This window comes from Rhipicephalus sanguineus, chromosome 2 (assembly GCF_013339695.2).
Source record: "Rhipicephalus sanguineus isolate Rsan-2018 chromosome 2, BIME_Rsan_1.4, whole genome shotgun sequence".
Taxonomy (NCBI): Eukaryota; Metazoa; Arthropoda; class Arachnida; order Ixodida; family Ixodidae; genus Rhipicephalus; species Rhipicephalus sanguineus.
The window spans coordinates 57,366,823-57,382,731 of record NC_051177.1 but is presented as its reverse complement, the minus strand read 5'-3'; the positions used below and the strand labels follow the sequence as shown (position 1 = coordinate 57,382,731).

Below are 15,909 nucleotides of genomic sequence, written 5' to 3'. Positions count from 1 at the left end.
TTTAGTCTCGGACTGGAATGGGCAGAAGATGGTTAAAGGTTTCGGACCACAAAGGTTTGATATTTACAAGCACATTCTTTTGCATTCACAAAATGTGCGACACCTATTCTTTACGACCCACTACATATTCTCTGGTGCAAAGGGCACTGAAAACTGCTGTGCCAGCTGACCTCCACGCTCTTAATCTATGATACAGCTTTTATAAAGAAGGCACGTGAATTATCAGGCATGTCCAAAAATGTCAATTGTGAAATGGAGCTGCATTGCATTGAAAACACGTAATGAACAAGGTCACGGCAAGATGGCACTGAGCTCTTCGCGTTTGGCCAACAGAAGTGTAAGGAAAGGTGAAAGATCATGTCAGCACTCACGTCATTGGTGCTGACAAACCAGCTCATCTCTGTCGAAGACGCTAGCTGGCCATTGACAAAGCACTTGATCTCACTCTTGCTCCAACGGTTGTAGATGTACACTATGGCAACAGTATACCACTGCATACAAGGGCATACAAGGGGTAAATATATAGCAGTGACGATGTGCGGTCACCATGACTGCACGTAATAACTTACAAAAGTGTTAAGGTAAATAAACAACCAGAACTTTAAGATGTGCTAATTCTGGACAAATTACAGCCAGTGTAAGCAAGAAGAAAGAAGGGAGATGCATACAAGTGCATATTCAACCCTGTGTTTTGCTGTAAACAAACTGTAAACCAACCAGCCCAATTTTTCCTTGTAATCAAGCCAACCCATATTTAAAAATCGTAAACTAATGTGAATTCCACAGTGTGCAATGGTGCTTCATACCATGTATCCACTTCAAAACAACATTAAACATGATAGCAGAGATGATAATCAGAAAAATGTGGGGAAGTTGCCACATTTCAAAACCTTCAAGATATCGAAAACTCAAATGACAGCTATTACAAAAGTGGTATGGGATACCGTGAAAGCTTAACCCTAATCTCAACTGAAAGTGTAAATCAACAACCCTGTTTTAGTGAAAAAAAAAGCAAACATTGCATTTCTGTATTAATACTGTGCAAACTTTGTGGCTCTGCTCAGACACCAAAGGTTCACACTGCCTTGCAGACTGGTTAGTATAACAATGTAACAAAAGTAGCAAAATCACTTGAAAAAGCTTGTTAGAACTATCAAGTCTCACATAACTTTACAGCACACTAATAAATAATCTGAGTGTTCATTTTTAAAACAGGAACACAGAAATTACAAATGTTTTGTCAGTGTTACTGCTTGGTAGTGATAGTGGTTCAATACAGTGCAATTACAAATATAAATCATGAAATCATACAAAAAAAAAACTTCACTGAAGCACTGCTATGGGTTCAAAATTTTAGAGAAGACTGTTCAACTTCTAGTTTCTTTGTTGATACACATAATCTTCTATTAAATGCAGGGAAGATTAAGAAGAAAGTTATACTACTCAAGCATAATTTATTACTATTTTTAGTGTTGTTTAACATTCCCTGTAAATATATTTCCTGTAAATGCATACAAATGCACTAGCTGTTCCAGCTAGTGAATCAAAAGGTAAGTGCATTTTGCCACAAACTTTGCCAGAGTGGAACTACGGATTTGTGCGTAAATGGTAGGAACAGGGTGTTGCCAAAAGCCTCGACTTACCTTCCTCGGCTGGAACTCATACTTGACACAATGCTGGTAGCCTTTTCCTTTGACTTTCATGGAAGTGAATATGAGGCAGTTACCAACAAAATGTGCCGAGTAGCCCACACCCTTGCTGGTCCGGAAGCTGTGCGGGAAAGGGGGGGGGGGTAAGAAAGATATCAAAGTTAATGCATCTTAAGATTAATGAATTTCACAACAGACCTGCAAACAGACATTTTAAGGCTGGCACAAGTGTGCGGAATTTCATCTCGTGAGTTAATTCTGTGTAAAATTGCCTAGATTTAACAAGTACAGACTGTGTTTGCCAATACCCCTGGTATTTTTCAGTGCTAAGAGACAACATTCAGAAAGACAGAACATACCAGGTGATGGCTGAACTCTTCTAAAAGAGCCCTAGTCAGTCACACTGGTACAATGACAAAAAGCATGTGATGCATTCCTTGTCAAAGTAAGATTTTATACCTGCCTTAGTACTGGCAAATATGATTCGCAATTCTCCAAAACCAATGAAGCCTTATCCTGCTTTTAAGCACCTTAGTGCCCACTCTTCTCCCTTTGAGTGGAACATAAAAGCACTTGCCAACTTCTTTCATTATGCAAACACATAAATGAATACCAACAGGAGGGGCTCAGCCTCTTTGTACACCCACCAGTAGAGAAATGGCTTTTCCCTCTCTATGCTGACACTGTTGATGGGGTCGAGCCTGAACCACGTGTAGAAGGTCCAGCCATTCTGGTACGGCCAGCGTGCCAGTGGCGGCAGAGCAATTGCCTGCGAGAGACATTCGGCATGAAAAATTACTGTATATGCACAATTCTAACGCGCGCTTTTTTTTTTTGCCAAATGTAGCCCTCAAATTTGTGTGCGCATTACAATCTGGCTCAAAAGCGAAATCGTCATCAAGTTTTTAAATTCAATTTCGCTAATGTAAAATTACCTGTGTGTCACAGTCGGGGGGTGCGCTAGAATCGTGCACATATGATAATACTGCTATTATCAAAGGTTAACATTCTTGGTTTTCACGCCCTGGAGAACTTGGTGCCATTATTTTGGTGTTCATTTGAGGACGCCATTTCCCCATTTTCGGTGACAACATTGTTCGAACAAACGATCCCTATTCATTTTTTTTTAATTGACAAACACCTCCCAGACATTTTCCAACAAAAGCTATGCTGTCTTGTTGCCTTCATTACCCTAAGCTGACTAATGAGGTTTTTTTCTGCGTCTGAAGGTTGGTTTTACCAACCAGAGCAAGCAGCCACCCTTTAGGCAAAAATGATGAGTTTCTGGCAAACAAGTGCCACCCCTGGCACACTATTAAGGTGCTCATAAACCTTTATTACATATGCTGTGCTTGGAGTTGTGTCTTTTACTCATGCAGACTGACAGCCATCATGTTCATCCCATCTTACAACAAGCTTTGGGAAAACCATAGCCTCCAAGATTGGTTCCTCATATTGCCCCATCTCAGGGGCCATGGTATGAGTGCAGTCATACAGTTCCTTGCCACTAGATGGTGCCACTGCCCCATGAGTAACAAGGTTTCCTCAGCCCTTGTTTTGTATGCCAAAGGATACTGCTTAGTGGTGATGTCCGAACAAAAATCTGGCTTGTAGCTGTTACGTTGATTGATACATCATAATTAACACAATAAGAGGCAGGAATATCAAAAGATTGAAAATAAAGAGGAGGCAGTACTTATAGCCAAATTGTAGACTCCACCTCGCATGCACAGGCTTAATAATTGGCTCGTGTGTTCATGACAGCCTTGTCTAATGGCTAGGCTAGCTTGTTTGCCATGTTCAAAAGTGTTCGAAGATATCTTTAAAGCACAGCAAAATAACAATATATAAGACAAGCATACATTATGTCTGACAATCACTAGATGCTATAGTAGGTTAAGGTGAATATTACCATTGTTTGTTACCCATATTCTACAGTTGTTTGTCTGCTCCTACATTATTTTTCCAAAATGCCTAAAGAGCAATGGCAGTACAGGTTAATGAAGCGAGAGTCATCCAATACAATGTTCCATTCATGATGCAGCCCAATCAATACTGATAATTTGCAAGAGTTATTCCTTCCACAAGTGATTTCCAATGCTATATTCAGCCTTATTTAAAGGCATGAAAACACACACACTTCTCTTTTGGCTTTTTTAGGTCAGTGGTTACAGCAACATTACATAGTTTCTCAACACTGCTTCTGCCTACTATTTCTAATTGTACACAGTTCATGGTTACATATGTACAACAATGAGGTCATTTTAAACTCAGAGACGCTCTGAAAAACCAACATTTATTTTACCAAGTACGAAATGCAACTGAATGCAGGGGCATAAGCGCAAGCCTGCACTAAAGTAAGAATAACTGAACAAAGCTGCTTTTATGTCAGTAAGTAAAATCCTACTCCAGAATATCTTTGTTATCACTAAAAAGGCTCTTGTAGTGACTACTTCAACAATACAAAGCATTTAAACTGCAGTGTAAGGAAGGGGAAAAGTGGAAACTTGGGCTAGTTTGTAGTCCATTATGTATAAGGGTGAGAGTGCAAAGTGTGAACAACAGGACGGCAGGAGACAGGCACAAGTGGTTATCCCTGTCTACCATCATCCTGTCCTTTGCACTATGTGTGATAACGCTTACACGTGGAAGGGCAAGCACGGGAGAAAGGAGGGCATGATCCGATGTGTGACCATGACGACAGTATGGCGATGCACACATCAAGCACAAGCACACTCAAGTCCTGTAGCCCAAACCCGTGCTCTATGAAAAGTGGAGTGAGGCCTTGGTAAGTCTCATACCCACATTTGCACTCCTGTCGCGGAAACTGACTAATTTGCTCCGACAAGCGCTGCATGTTGAGGTGGGCAAGAGAAGTAACCAATGCCAGTACTGAAGCACTCACCGCCCCTTTCTTTCCGGAGAAGCTGAAAAAGGAATCTGGACCCTGCCTGTGGGGCATCTGGCGGAGGACGGACATCAGCTTCACGGAGTGCCTGGGCTGGAAAACAGACAGAGATGATGACGTTAACATTTTTGCCAATTAAAGCGAAGAAAACAAGGGGTTAATTTCTTTTATTATGCAACAAATAAAGTAGTTCTCGTGGGTGAAACTTTTCACATCGACGAATATGCAGCTTTACGTTATGAATGTAACCAACATGACAATTAGCTATGCGGTAATAGGAAGTGCCTAAAGGTGCTATTTAACAAGGGAAGTGCCATGGGAAGTGCCATGCCTAAACAAAATGTATAGGCTGTTTCTAGCACTTATCTGATATTATGAAACATTCCCCAACTCTTTCAACAGTTAGAAAAACAATCAAAACGGCACTTTCTCGGAAAATATTTTTTTTGGGGTCGAGTGCTACATAATATCATTGATTTAGGGCTTTCTTTTTGTTTATTTATTTATTGCTGTGCTACCAAAAATATCTGGCTCCAATTATTTCACAACTGTGCATCTATATATTTTAATTTATTGTACTTGTACTTATTTGGATTATTGCTGTTTATTATACCGTATTGAAAAAGTCCATGTGTAATTGTGCCATTTATGTACAGTACTCAAGGACTGAAACAGGACAATTTAGGGCTAAGTAAAGCACATACTTATGTTTCCGCCGTCTTCAGTTCGGGTCATATCGGAGTAATTTAGACTTGAACGCGTCGATGAGAGCCAACATCATCGTTAGAGACCAGATTCGTCACGACATGACGTGGTTATCTCAAGCAATTGTGCATACCAGTCATTATATTAAAAAATTTGATGCCACGTTTGAATCCGTGAGCACTGTACATGTACTGTTGTGCTCAATATGACTTGCAACACGGGAGCGTGTGGTCTCACAAGTTCAAAGACTGCCCATAGCTTCCATTAGCCCTTATTTCCATAACTAAATGCTGTTCTTGCACTCAGGGATGATTCCAAATAAGAATATATAAATTAGTTGCTGAAATGAAAACAAGTTCAAGCCATGTGCAATCTTAGAACTCATGAGGCCACGCGCTCCCATGTTGCAAGTCATATTGAGCGCGACTGTACATAGATAGGTACATATGCCCGTCTTTTTCTGCAGTTATCTGCTGTCATCTGCTGTACTCGTGCCAGGAGCCTATTCAGGTATGTATAGACATGCCCTTAGCTCTTGCACCATGACAATTCGTGACTCATGTATTGTAAAAACTGTAAATAAACTTCAAATTTCAAACATGCACACTCTGGAACCATGCACATTGATAAAGGAAATAAATTCAACACATTCTCTACAAAAGTAGGAATAGCATCAAGGCCTTGGTCAGGGTTTACGAATTGAACAGGAGCTAAGAGAGCAATGATTAGCAAGGTAGATGATATTGCAAAGAAATGAGAAATACTGGAGCAGTGACTGACCCATTTGTTTCCAGTCGCCTTCATACACCCAACTAACAACTTGAGCTCTCGCACTGTGATGCTGTAACTTGCCAAAACCCCCAACATTTCTATGACAAGATCTGAAACGAAAGCAGAGAAAAATGTTAATTTCCTGTGCACGCTGAAACAAATGTTGCTCGTTGACACGGGTAAAATCTAGTAACAGGCTGGCCTGTGTATGGTTTTGAAAGATGGAACATCTTTGCAGAGAATGAAGAAACAATAAAACTTATGCATGCATCTTCTACAGAAAAAGCAAAAGAAGGCTCTCTTAACATAGAGACCTGTCACTCCGAAAGTATGTAGGCTTCTCAAACATCAGTGAGATGTGCTTTGTCTTAGTCACTCCCAAGAAGGCACCTGCAACACCTACCTGCAACAACTTCTTCAACTTGAGAGAACCTCTGGAGGATATGCTCTATAAGTCCAACCTCAGTGCATGCCTGCAAGTTCCTCATGCTTTTCTTAAGGATTGCAATAAATACACTCCACACTTCAGCCTGTAAAGCAAAAGAAAGAAAAACAAAAACTAGAGATTCAGTATGTATGTCATTTCTGTATATACATGAGCTTTACAGCTTGCTATTATTGAAATAGATGACGCCTCTCATTGCTCAAGGCTGCATCTTGACTATGAAACACACTACATATGAATTATTAAGAATAAATTTATGACATACTTGTTCGTATTAAAATATAGGTCTACGCTAAAGTAAGTGTGAATGCAATTTGAAACATATTTCCTTTATAAACAGTATTAACATTAAGTAAATGTTGACACACTATAAAGGACTAGTCCAATAAAAAACTTAGGCTTTTCTAGGTCAGGTGCTTTTTTTTAAGTACAATAAATTTCTGTCAAAATAACATAACTGCAGGCTCCAAATGCAAATGTGATCTTTAGAATTTGATTTTACATTTCAAAACTTTTCCTACACAAAAATTCAAAGAACTGAGACCTATGTGAATGATTTGCATTGGTACAATTAATTGCTCCTCAGGACACAAAATCTCTTTGCTGCTTTATTTGTTCTCTTGTAATCAGTGTCAAAGTGAATCAGACATGGTATTCACAAGAAGGCTAATTCCTTCATTATTAAAAATATGTTTCAGCTTTTTCCACTGGCCACCACGTTGTAGAACAAGAGACACACGCAAGACCAACAGCCAGTAGCTTTGTCATGCCATCTCTCATGTAAAACATCATCATCATTATCATCATCATCCCCCTCAACCTATTCTACGTCTTCTTCAGGACAAAGGCCTCTCTCCATGTTCTCCAACTTACCCTATCTTCTGCAATTTGATTCCACCTTATTCCCGCGAACTTCTCGACTTCATCACCTCAGTTAAAGGGGTGGTGCCATCAAATTTCGAGGCTATAACAAGCCTGTTGCGGGTTTCCTCCGTATGCAAGGACACTCCACACGAAGGGTCGGACACAGCAAACGTTTAGAATATATTTTAATTCACTTCCAAAGTGTACCTAAATGCCCATTCTCCCGATGGAAACCCATCGCTAGCGCGCCAACTCTGACGTAGATCTGTAGGAAGGGCAACGAAAGTTGTAGTGACGTCACACCAGATCTGCTGTAGTGACATGAGTGACCTCCGGACCTCCGCCACCTCCGCAACGTACGTACCGGCTGTGGTGAACTAGAATATATTATAGTTCACTATAGTACCGGCAAAGCATCGATTTCTACATCACTCGCCGCGTTTCTAACGCTTCCTGGCTAAGTGCGTCACAGCCTTGTGTGGTCACGTGACCAAGCCTCCTACACTTCTACGTCACTGCCCAACCTCGGCGCCCAGAAACCGAAACCGAAAGCTGTCGACATCAAAAGGCGATATTAAATTATTTAGCGAGAATACATGAATCTTGCTGCGTGCATCATGCTTCCTGGAGCTATAGGAAACGCTTACAGCAAAGAACGCGCAAGCCACAAATTTGGTGGCACCACCGATGCTCGGCTGCATTTCCCATCCCTTAGTATCCATTCCATTGCTCTAACCTACCACTGCTTATCTTTTTTTTTTTTTTGCAACATAGACTTGCCCTTAAGGCATAATATATTTGTTTGTATACGTTAGGCCGGTGTTTTTTATGAAGTGAAGAAGTGTCATGTGGAATGAGTGGTCATGCATCCATCGGTATCCTACACATTACGTGGCCTGCTCAAATTTTCTCTTTTTTTTTGTTTGGGGGGGGGGGGGTATTGTCAACTAGAATGTTATCTACACCTGTTAGTTCTCTGATCCTTTCTGCTGCCTTCCAATCTCTTAATGTTACAGCTGTCATTTTCTGTTCCATTGCATGCTGCGTGGGCCATAAATTTTCTCAAGTTTTTATGTTATTATCTGTGCTTCGGCCCCACATGTTAGTACCAGCAACACTCAACTTTAGAGTTTTCCATCTAGGGACCACTGTAAAGTGACTGTTGAGATTTGGGAATGTCTTTCTGTTTGTGCTCCAGCCCATTATTCAGTGAATTTCCTTTTCGTGTGTAGGGTCCCCCTGTTAGCAATTGACCCAGACATACATACTATTGCACAGAGTTTAAAGGCTGGTCGGAACTCACCACCGAATTTTCGTTTAACACACTTAATGGCATATAAATGGCAAAACCCGCCCATGGATATTCCACACTTGTGAATTATCTGGGCACAGTAAGCAGTAAACATTGGTAAATATCTCTAGAGGAAGCATTAGTGTGGGGTAAAGTTCCCTATTCAAATATATGTGAAATGCAGAAACACTCGTATTAGTCATTAGCAAAGCTGATGGAATAGAAAAAAATTTGTAGCACTTGCGAGAAAATAGCTAAATCCTAGCAACTATAGAAATCATATGTTTTATTTAGGACTCCACACTTTTTTTTGTGAAAATTGTTTAATGTTGCCAAGCTAAAAAATTTAAACACAAAGTTTACAAATGTGTAACTCTGCCTACAACACGATGCTATAACCGGTCCAAGTTTAATGGAACTATGATATCTGTTTTTGGCATAGATTTGATATAAGATTTTACAATTTATGGTAAATTATGGCAATTATATTATGAAGGCTTCAGAATATGCCTGCTCACAGATTGGTGGTACTACATCTGTGAGGTAGGTAGTATAATTGATCAATCTTGCGCACTTTACACGTCTTAGGAGGCACAGTTTACATATTTGCCATATTTTGTTTTATTATGAATTTATAGAGTCGAAACTTTGTACTCAAGAAACTGTTTTTGGAGTCGGGGGCTTGCAATGTTTAACAGTTTTCATCAAAAGTTGATTGCCTAGCTAAAAAAATTAACTGCTTTAAACAGCCACTACATATTTTAATAAATTATCGTTTAAATGGACCAAAAGTTTTTGAATTTTATCCAGCAGATGCTGAGAAAAGCAGGTGCTTATTCTTATGCATCTAAATAGGTGCTCCCAAGGTAAAGCTTCCACCTAAAATATAAGCTAAGTAACTTGCTCCCAATATTGATGAAAACAACGTCCTGGACCCACATTCAACCCACATTCTGCATCAAGGTATTTGCTTGCATACCACCAGCAGAAGTTATCACTGGTTAAAGTTCGCTAAATGATGGATAATATTGGCTAACTATTAGCTAATGCTCACTTTTGTCGACTTAACGTTGTCAAAATGGTGGCTAAATGATGGCAAATTTTTGGATGCCTGCTAGTTAATGTCAGCCAATGTAGGCTCTTCACTGTTATAACATGTCTTCATTCAATCACAATCTAACAATACATATGTCTATTGCATGCCTTTTTCTGCACTGGCCTGCTAGGCATGTAGGAAAGGTACCAGGGCAATGAAAAGAAATGCAAACAGTGCAGTGAATTAACGGTCCACTGTTTGCATTCGTTTTCATCATGAACATCAGAGTGTGTAGACGCTGAAGTGTTCGCATTCCTATTTTTAGCGATGGTATATTCGTGTCGCTAAGCTCGAATAACCTGCTGTTAGGAAGTGTTTGCCACACGATACGATCTCGGGTGCAACAGCCGAAATAGGATTTGGAGCAGTTTTTGGAGCAGCAAAATGTTGCTTTTGGAGCACAAAAATTCAAATTTGGAGCAGGTTACGAAAAAAAAACCTGAACCTTTTAGCACAAAATCCCAAATTTGGAGCAGTACAAGAAAGAAGCCTTACTTTTAGAAAAGAAAACAAAAATACGTACAAACCATTCAACATCAGCTAACTTGTGTACAGTGCATGTGAACACTGCTATTTCAATAAAAGCAGTGTGTTGAGCCACCCTACAGTGCGAACAATGACTAAGTCCATATTAGCATTTGCAGGGCCTGTCAAATAATTCGATAGGCACTGCAAATGCTAATGTGGACCTGCAAACCTGGCAACCTCGAAATTCGGGAGTTTCGTAAAGCAGGAGCAAGTGGGGGCAGTGAAGAAATAAAACTGGCGTACGTTTTTTGTCTATTTGTTTCTCAAGGCCGCAGAAACGCCATACACAGCACCTCCAAATGATTGCCAATAATTTTTTAGATGTCAGCGATCATACTAGGACTCGTAATTACACGCCGCGTGCATGAATGAGTAATTAAGGAACAACATGTGCTGTGTCCCTGACAGCTAGTACTAATAGCCCCTTCTAAATCTCAATACGCTTTTCCGCAGGACACCAGTGTACTGCGGAAAAAGTGGCTTAAAAAGCGTTCGGCACGCAATAAAACAAGCATCGGGAAATTTGAGAACCACTGTCCTTTTTTATTGCGATAGTAATTATACGGACACTCTAGACGGGTTTTTGCCGTCATCTCCCGTATAAAGTTCAAATTGATAACATCCCCCCGCGCATAGTACGTTCTACCGCGGGTAAAAGCGCGCGAGTGTCGGTGACGAACGCGGCGCGCTGAAGCAGAGATCAAACGAGCCACTCCATCTCCCTCGCTCGGAGGGCGCATGCGATAACACCACTCCGCTCGTGAGGCCTGCCGTCGAAGCAGAGAGGAAACGCCCCGCCCGTCTTGAACGAGCATAAGACGCGAAGGGGGGGGGGGGGGGGGGCTGTCGCTCGAGCAGCAACTTTAAACTTTGATTCTAAGGGCGTGGCGCGCGCGCTATCTCGGCAGCCATCAGCGGGCGGCTCGTATATCCTGCTACGTGCTGCGCCCTCAATGCGAAGACACTGTGCAGAAAGAGCGTCTTTCCCTGGAGCGGCCGAATTCTCTTACACCAACGTTTTGTAGAGTTACGCGAGATCGAATACGAAAGAGTTCGCTGCCAGCCTCACTTCGTATAACATTACAATTTCTTAGTATCGCATATATTGCTTCGTCCTTGCTGTGAAACTGACTTTTCTCTTTTCTTTCGCTGGGAGGTTAGGGCTAGGGTCTGCACGTCTGTATTGGATGATGATGATGCCCACACTGCACATGACCAACGCGGCCTCATTTCTCGCTAAAATTTGCGCAACTGAGAAAATTTTGAAGCTGGTCGGGCATTTTGGCGCAGTGTGGCGCAATTTCAACAAATTTCACGACTTTGGCTCAGCTTGGCGCAAGAATACGGAATTGTATCAAATTGGCGCAATTGGCGCAGCTGTTGCATCACTGAACGATGTAAGAATGAAAGGAGATCAAAGCACAGCCAGCTCTCACACTCACCTGTAGGCTGGAAGGACAGTGGTCCAACAAATCTAACATATGAAGGATGTTTTGGGGATGCTGAATCACAAAATTTAGCTCCATGTCGAATTCGCCCCCAACAAGCTGAAACGAGAAAAAAAGAAATGAGAAACGATTAAGGATGCAAAGAACACGAGAGAAATAAAAATGACATATAAAGAACCACATTGCTAAAGTTGGATATCGTAACATGTTTGTGTATAACATAATCTCACATCACAAGGCTGCTTACTCAAGCAGCCCTGTTTTAAATAAGGTTCAAAGATTTCTTTTTTTAAGATAATCTGTTCAACTGGCAACGGTAGTTTTTAAATTTGTGATTTTATTAATTGTTATTCATTATATGTCAGTTACCTACATAAAACCCAGTACTACTACAAAAACACCCAAACAAAAAAGCACTTTTCAATTTAATTCAGTTTATGCAGACATACACTCTCTGGGATGAAAGGACTAAAGGCAGATTAAACTCTGCCCGACTAAGGTTGCTCCACCCATAATAATAAATGCTAGATTTCTATGTCCCAAAACCATGATATAGTTCTAATGGACGCCGTAGTGGAGGCATCCGGAAACTTTGACCATCTGGTGTTCTTTAACATGCACCTACATCTAAGTACACGAGCCTCTAACATTTCGCCTCCATCGAAATGCGGCCGCCGCGGCCGGGATTCGATCCTGCGACTTTCGGGCGAGCAGTCGTCGAGCACTATAACCACTAGACCACCATGGCGGGTTCCTCCGCTCATAGATTACATGTGGTAATAGCAACGCTGATTTATGTGTGCAAATGTACAAACTTTGTCCTAATGACAAGTACCCAGATACATATATTGCAAATGATTTTCCCAATAAAATGTTCCAGAATGGCTTCACTTGAGACAGCTTCTCCGCAGGTGGCTAGCATGACCCCCCGCCCCCCTCCATTTATCCATCATCAAAAGTATTACCACCATATGTAGAAGCAACTTTGTGCTTCAAATATTATCCTCGGTAATATAATTAGGGAGGTTAGGAAAACAAATTTCGCACATGAAAATTGCAATTATGTAATTACACGAAGAGCATGAACATGGCACACATTGAGATGTGTAATCATCGTGCTTCAGCTGCAAGTTGCAAAACATGCCGTTTTTGTTTTTTGGTGAAACGTTTTTTGAAATCAATATTGTGCCCGAGTTTATGACACACAGAAAAACGAAAAAAAAAATGAAAGAGTCGAAATTCAAGAACTGGTTTATTGATTTCAATCTTCCACAACTGCCAAAAAGGCAATTACGGAGTGACAGGCAAGCATCGGAAATAATTTAATGGGGTGCGCGCCGGTGCCAGAACGAATAAACATCGCCATAAAATAAACAATAATGAATGAAATGATATAATACATTTCCAAAACTTGCCGTACTTCGCGATAGAAAGATGAGCCGAAACAGAGAAAGAGAGAGAGAATGCGGAACGGATAGAAAGAACCAAAGCTCGGGTCATTTGTTCACTCGGCTCTGAAAAGCGAGACTCGGCGATCGTCCCAAACGGAGTGGCGACGACGACATCAGGAGAAACGGGACACGCACAAAGAAAAAAAAAAAGTAAGGAAACGGGGCGCAATCGGCAGGCCGGGAAACAACAAGCAGTCGCGCGCGCACGGACAAGCGAAGGCACAAGCCCAATCGATGCGCCGAACAAACAAGCGATCGAGCGCGCTCTCCGCGGCCGTCGCCGCAGCTGAAGCAACACAGGGGCTTCTTCGCACGGGCGACAGGGCTCGTTCATTAGCGCCGCGGCGACACAGACCGCGCGTCGCCTTCGCGGCGAGAAAGACACGCCGCCGAGGCAGCTCCCACGGTTCTTCTTCTTTGTCCCCTCCTGCTGCTGCTGCCGTTGTTGTCGTTCGCGGCTGCGTTTTTGTTCTTTCCGTGTTTCCACCCTCTGCCATCCACTTAATCCAACGGCGAAACGAGCGAGGCGCGAAGAACGACCATCAATTTAACCTCTCTTCCAGCTCTCGGCGAGGATGCTCGGCACCGAACAAATCACGCACAGATTCGTCTTTCCCCGTAGTTCTCGTGAGGGCCGAGGAAGTAGCGGGTACGTGCGCTGCGGTATCGTCGAAGTGTTTGATGTTGGGAGTGCGCAGAGGAGAAGCTGAACCGTAGGGAATTGAGATAAAACTGACGACCCGTCGAAGAAGTCTCTGGGATCCGGCTTCTCGGACGGAAAATGAATTAGCTGAGCCAGTGCTACGGCCGAAGCAGTCAGGGTTAGAAGGATCGACATTTTGGGCGAGTTAGTACTGGTTGAAAATATTGAAGTGGGTAGCACAAGAAACGACAACGCTAAGCGGAAAGGAATGCAGGACGGAGAAGCGTCCCAAACGACAGTGCACGAAGGAGGCAAGACCCATGTCGTTCTTGCAATTCTTAGGCGACGAAGTGAAATTGTAGCCGCATTAAAATATAAGAAACGAAAGGTGCAACGGGTGTCACCTATTTTCGTTTTTAGAGGTACGTTTGGATAATACTTATCTTAAGTTCGCGCGATCTTTTCTTTTTTTTTTTCTCCTTTTTCATTCTTTACCCAGCGGCATAGCGGACGCGCCTAATCATCACATCGAGGTTTTCGCACGTAAAACCACAACCATTAATTTTAGGGAGAGGTACAGATTGTGCAGAATATATGTATAGCTGGTAAAAAGAAGAGAAGGAAAAAATCAAGAAATAAAAACGGCCCACACGCAATGTTGGCCCTTGCAAGTGTAAGCATGTTTCACCGCAGTGCGTAATTTGTGAAAAGTGCTTCGCCGCATTACACCGTTGCACTGCACTGAAGCATACTTGCTTCTTACTACCACAGGCTTAATCCGTACCTTCGGCGCACTCAACAATGACCCAGATGCAATGTCCGCCCTTGCCACTATGAGAATGCTTCACCGCAGTGCGCAAGTTGTGAAAAAAGTTTCACCGCATTACACGATTGTACTGCACTGAAGTACAGGGTGTTTCAGCTAAAAAGCACCAAGTATTAAAAAATCAAGCATAGGCGCTAGGCGTCTCCAATTAGCGCAATATTGTTCTGAGCCATATAGAGCACGTCAGAATATTTTTTCCAATCCGCCAAGCTTGGCAATTTCTTTAAAGTGCGCGAATTTAAAAAAATACCACGTGACTGCCGCCAAGCGCGCGGCGCTTTAAGTGCCCTCAAATGTAAGTTGAATGAATTATCAAAGGCTGCTTCGCGCACGAAGATCGATGGAACAGGTTATCGGTGACTGCGATGGACGTTAAGCGACAAAATGAGCATACCGTTTCAGCAACAACAACAAAAATTCTTCAACGAAAAAGCGGTAGCCACGGAGCAAATGCTACATGAGACCGTAGGCAGCATTTGATGCAGCGTAGGCATTTTTTCTTTTCTTTTCGCACCAATGAAGGAACACACTGGAAGGGGCGAGGGTTACAACGTGAGGAAGGACCGAGATAAAAGATGCGCTCACAAGCGTCGGCCGCTCTTTCGTAGTTTTTTTTTAGATGGTACGGCTACATCATCATTTAGCGTCCATCGCAGTCACCGGCAGCCTGCTCAATCGGCCTTCGTGCGCGGAGCAGCCTTTGATAATTCGTTCAACTTACATTTGAGGGCACTAAAAGCGCCGCGCTTCTGGCGGCAGTCACGTGGTATTTTTTAAAATTCGCGCGCTTTAAAGAAAAACTGGAAAAAATTTAGGCAGGAGAGTTATCTTAACACAGATTGAAAAATTCGATGTTTCTGAACAAGCGCTACAACTTTTGTATTGAAAACCTTTCTCTAGAGTTGCTATTTAAAAAGTTAAGCAATCTTTGTTAATTGCCGAGCTTGGCGGATTGGAAAAAATATTCTGACGTGCTCTATATGGCTCAGAACACTATTGCGCTGATTGGAGAGGCGTAGCGCCTATGCTTAATTTTTTAATACTTGGTGCTTTTTAGCTGAAACACCCTGTATACTTGTTATTCACTACATACATGCTAAGCCTGTACCTTCGGCGCACTCAACGACTGCTAGCGTATGTCGTAGAAACAGTGTCCTACGCGACGTTGCCCTTGGCTAACCCTTTGCACAGCTGTTCTGGTGACGCGAAGTAATGCGCCTTCTAGCTGGCTAGAAATCGTTATGTTCGTTATGTGACCAATGCTTTTAGGGTTCGGTGCCTGAA

At 42.2% G+C, this 15,909-nt stretch overlaps 1 protein-coding gene across 2 annotated transcripts in view; it reads right to left on the bottom strand.

Annotated features, from left to right (window-relative positions):
- The window catches only part of LOC119383013 (neurobeachin), a 292,413-nt gene that overhangs the window by 185,086 nt on the left and 91,418 nt on the right, over window positions 1-15,909 (bottom strand). For both annotated transcript variants that reach the window (XM_037650973.2, XM_037650975.2), the window contains exons 2-8: window positions 11,700-11,804; window positions 6,437-6,563; window positions 6,043-6,143; window positions 4,555-4,650; window positions 2,297-2,418; window positions 1,644-1,770; window positions 372-491 (exon numbers count right to left, since the gene is read on the bottom strand). In XM_037650973.2, coding sequence (XP_037506901.1) covers window positions 372-491; window positions 1,644-1,770; window positions 2,297-2,418; window positions 4,555-4,650; window positions 6,043-6,143; window positions 6,437-6,563; window positions 11,700-11,804 — 798 coding nt within the window. The remainder of the gene's footprint in view (window positions 1-371; window positions 492-1,643; window positions 1,771-2,296; window positions 2,419-4,554; window positions 4,651-6,042; window positions 6,144-6,436; window positions 6,564-11,699; window positions 11,805-15,909) is intronic.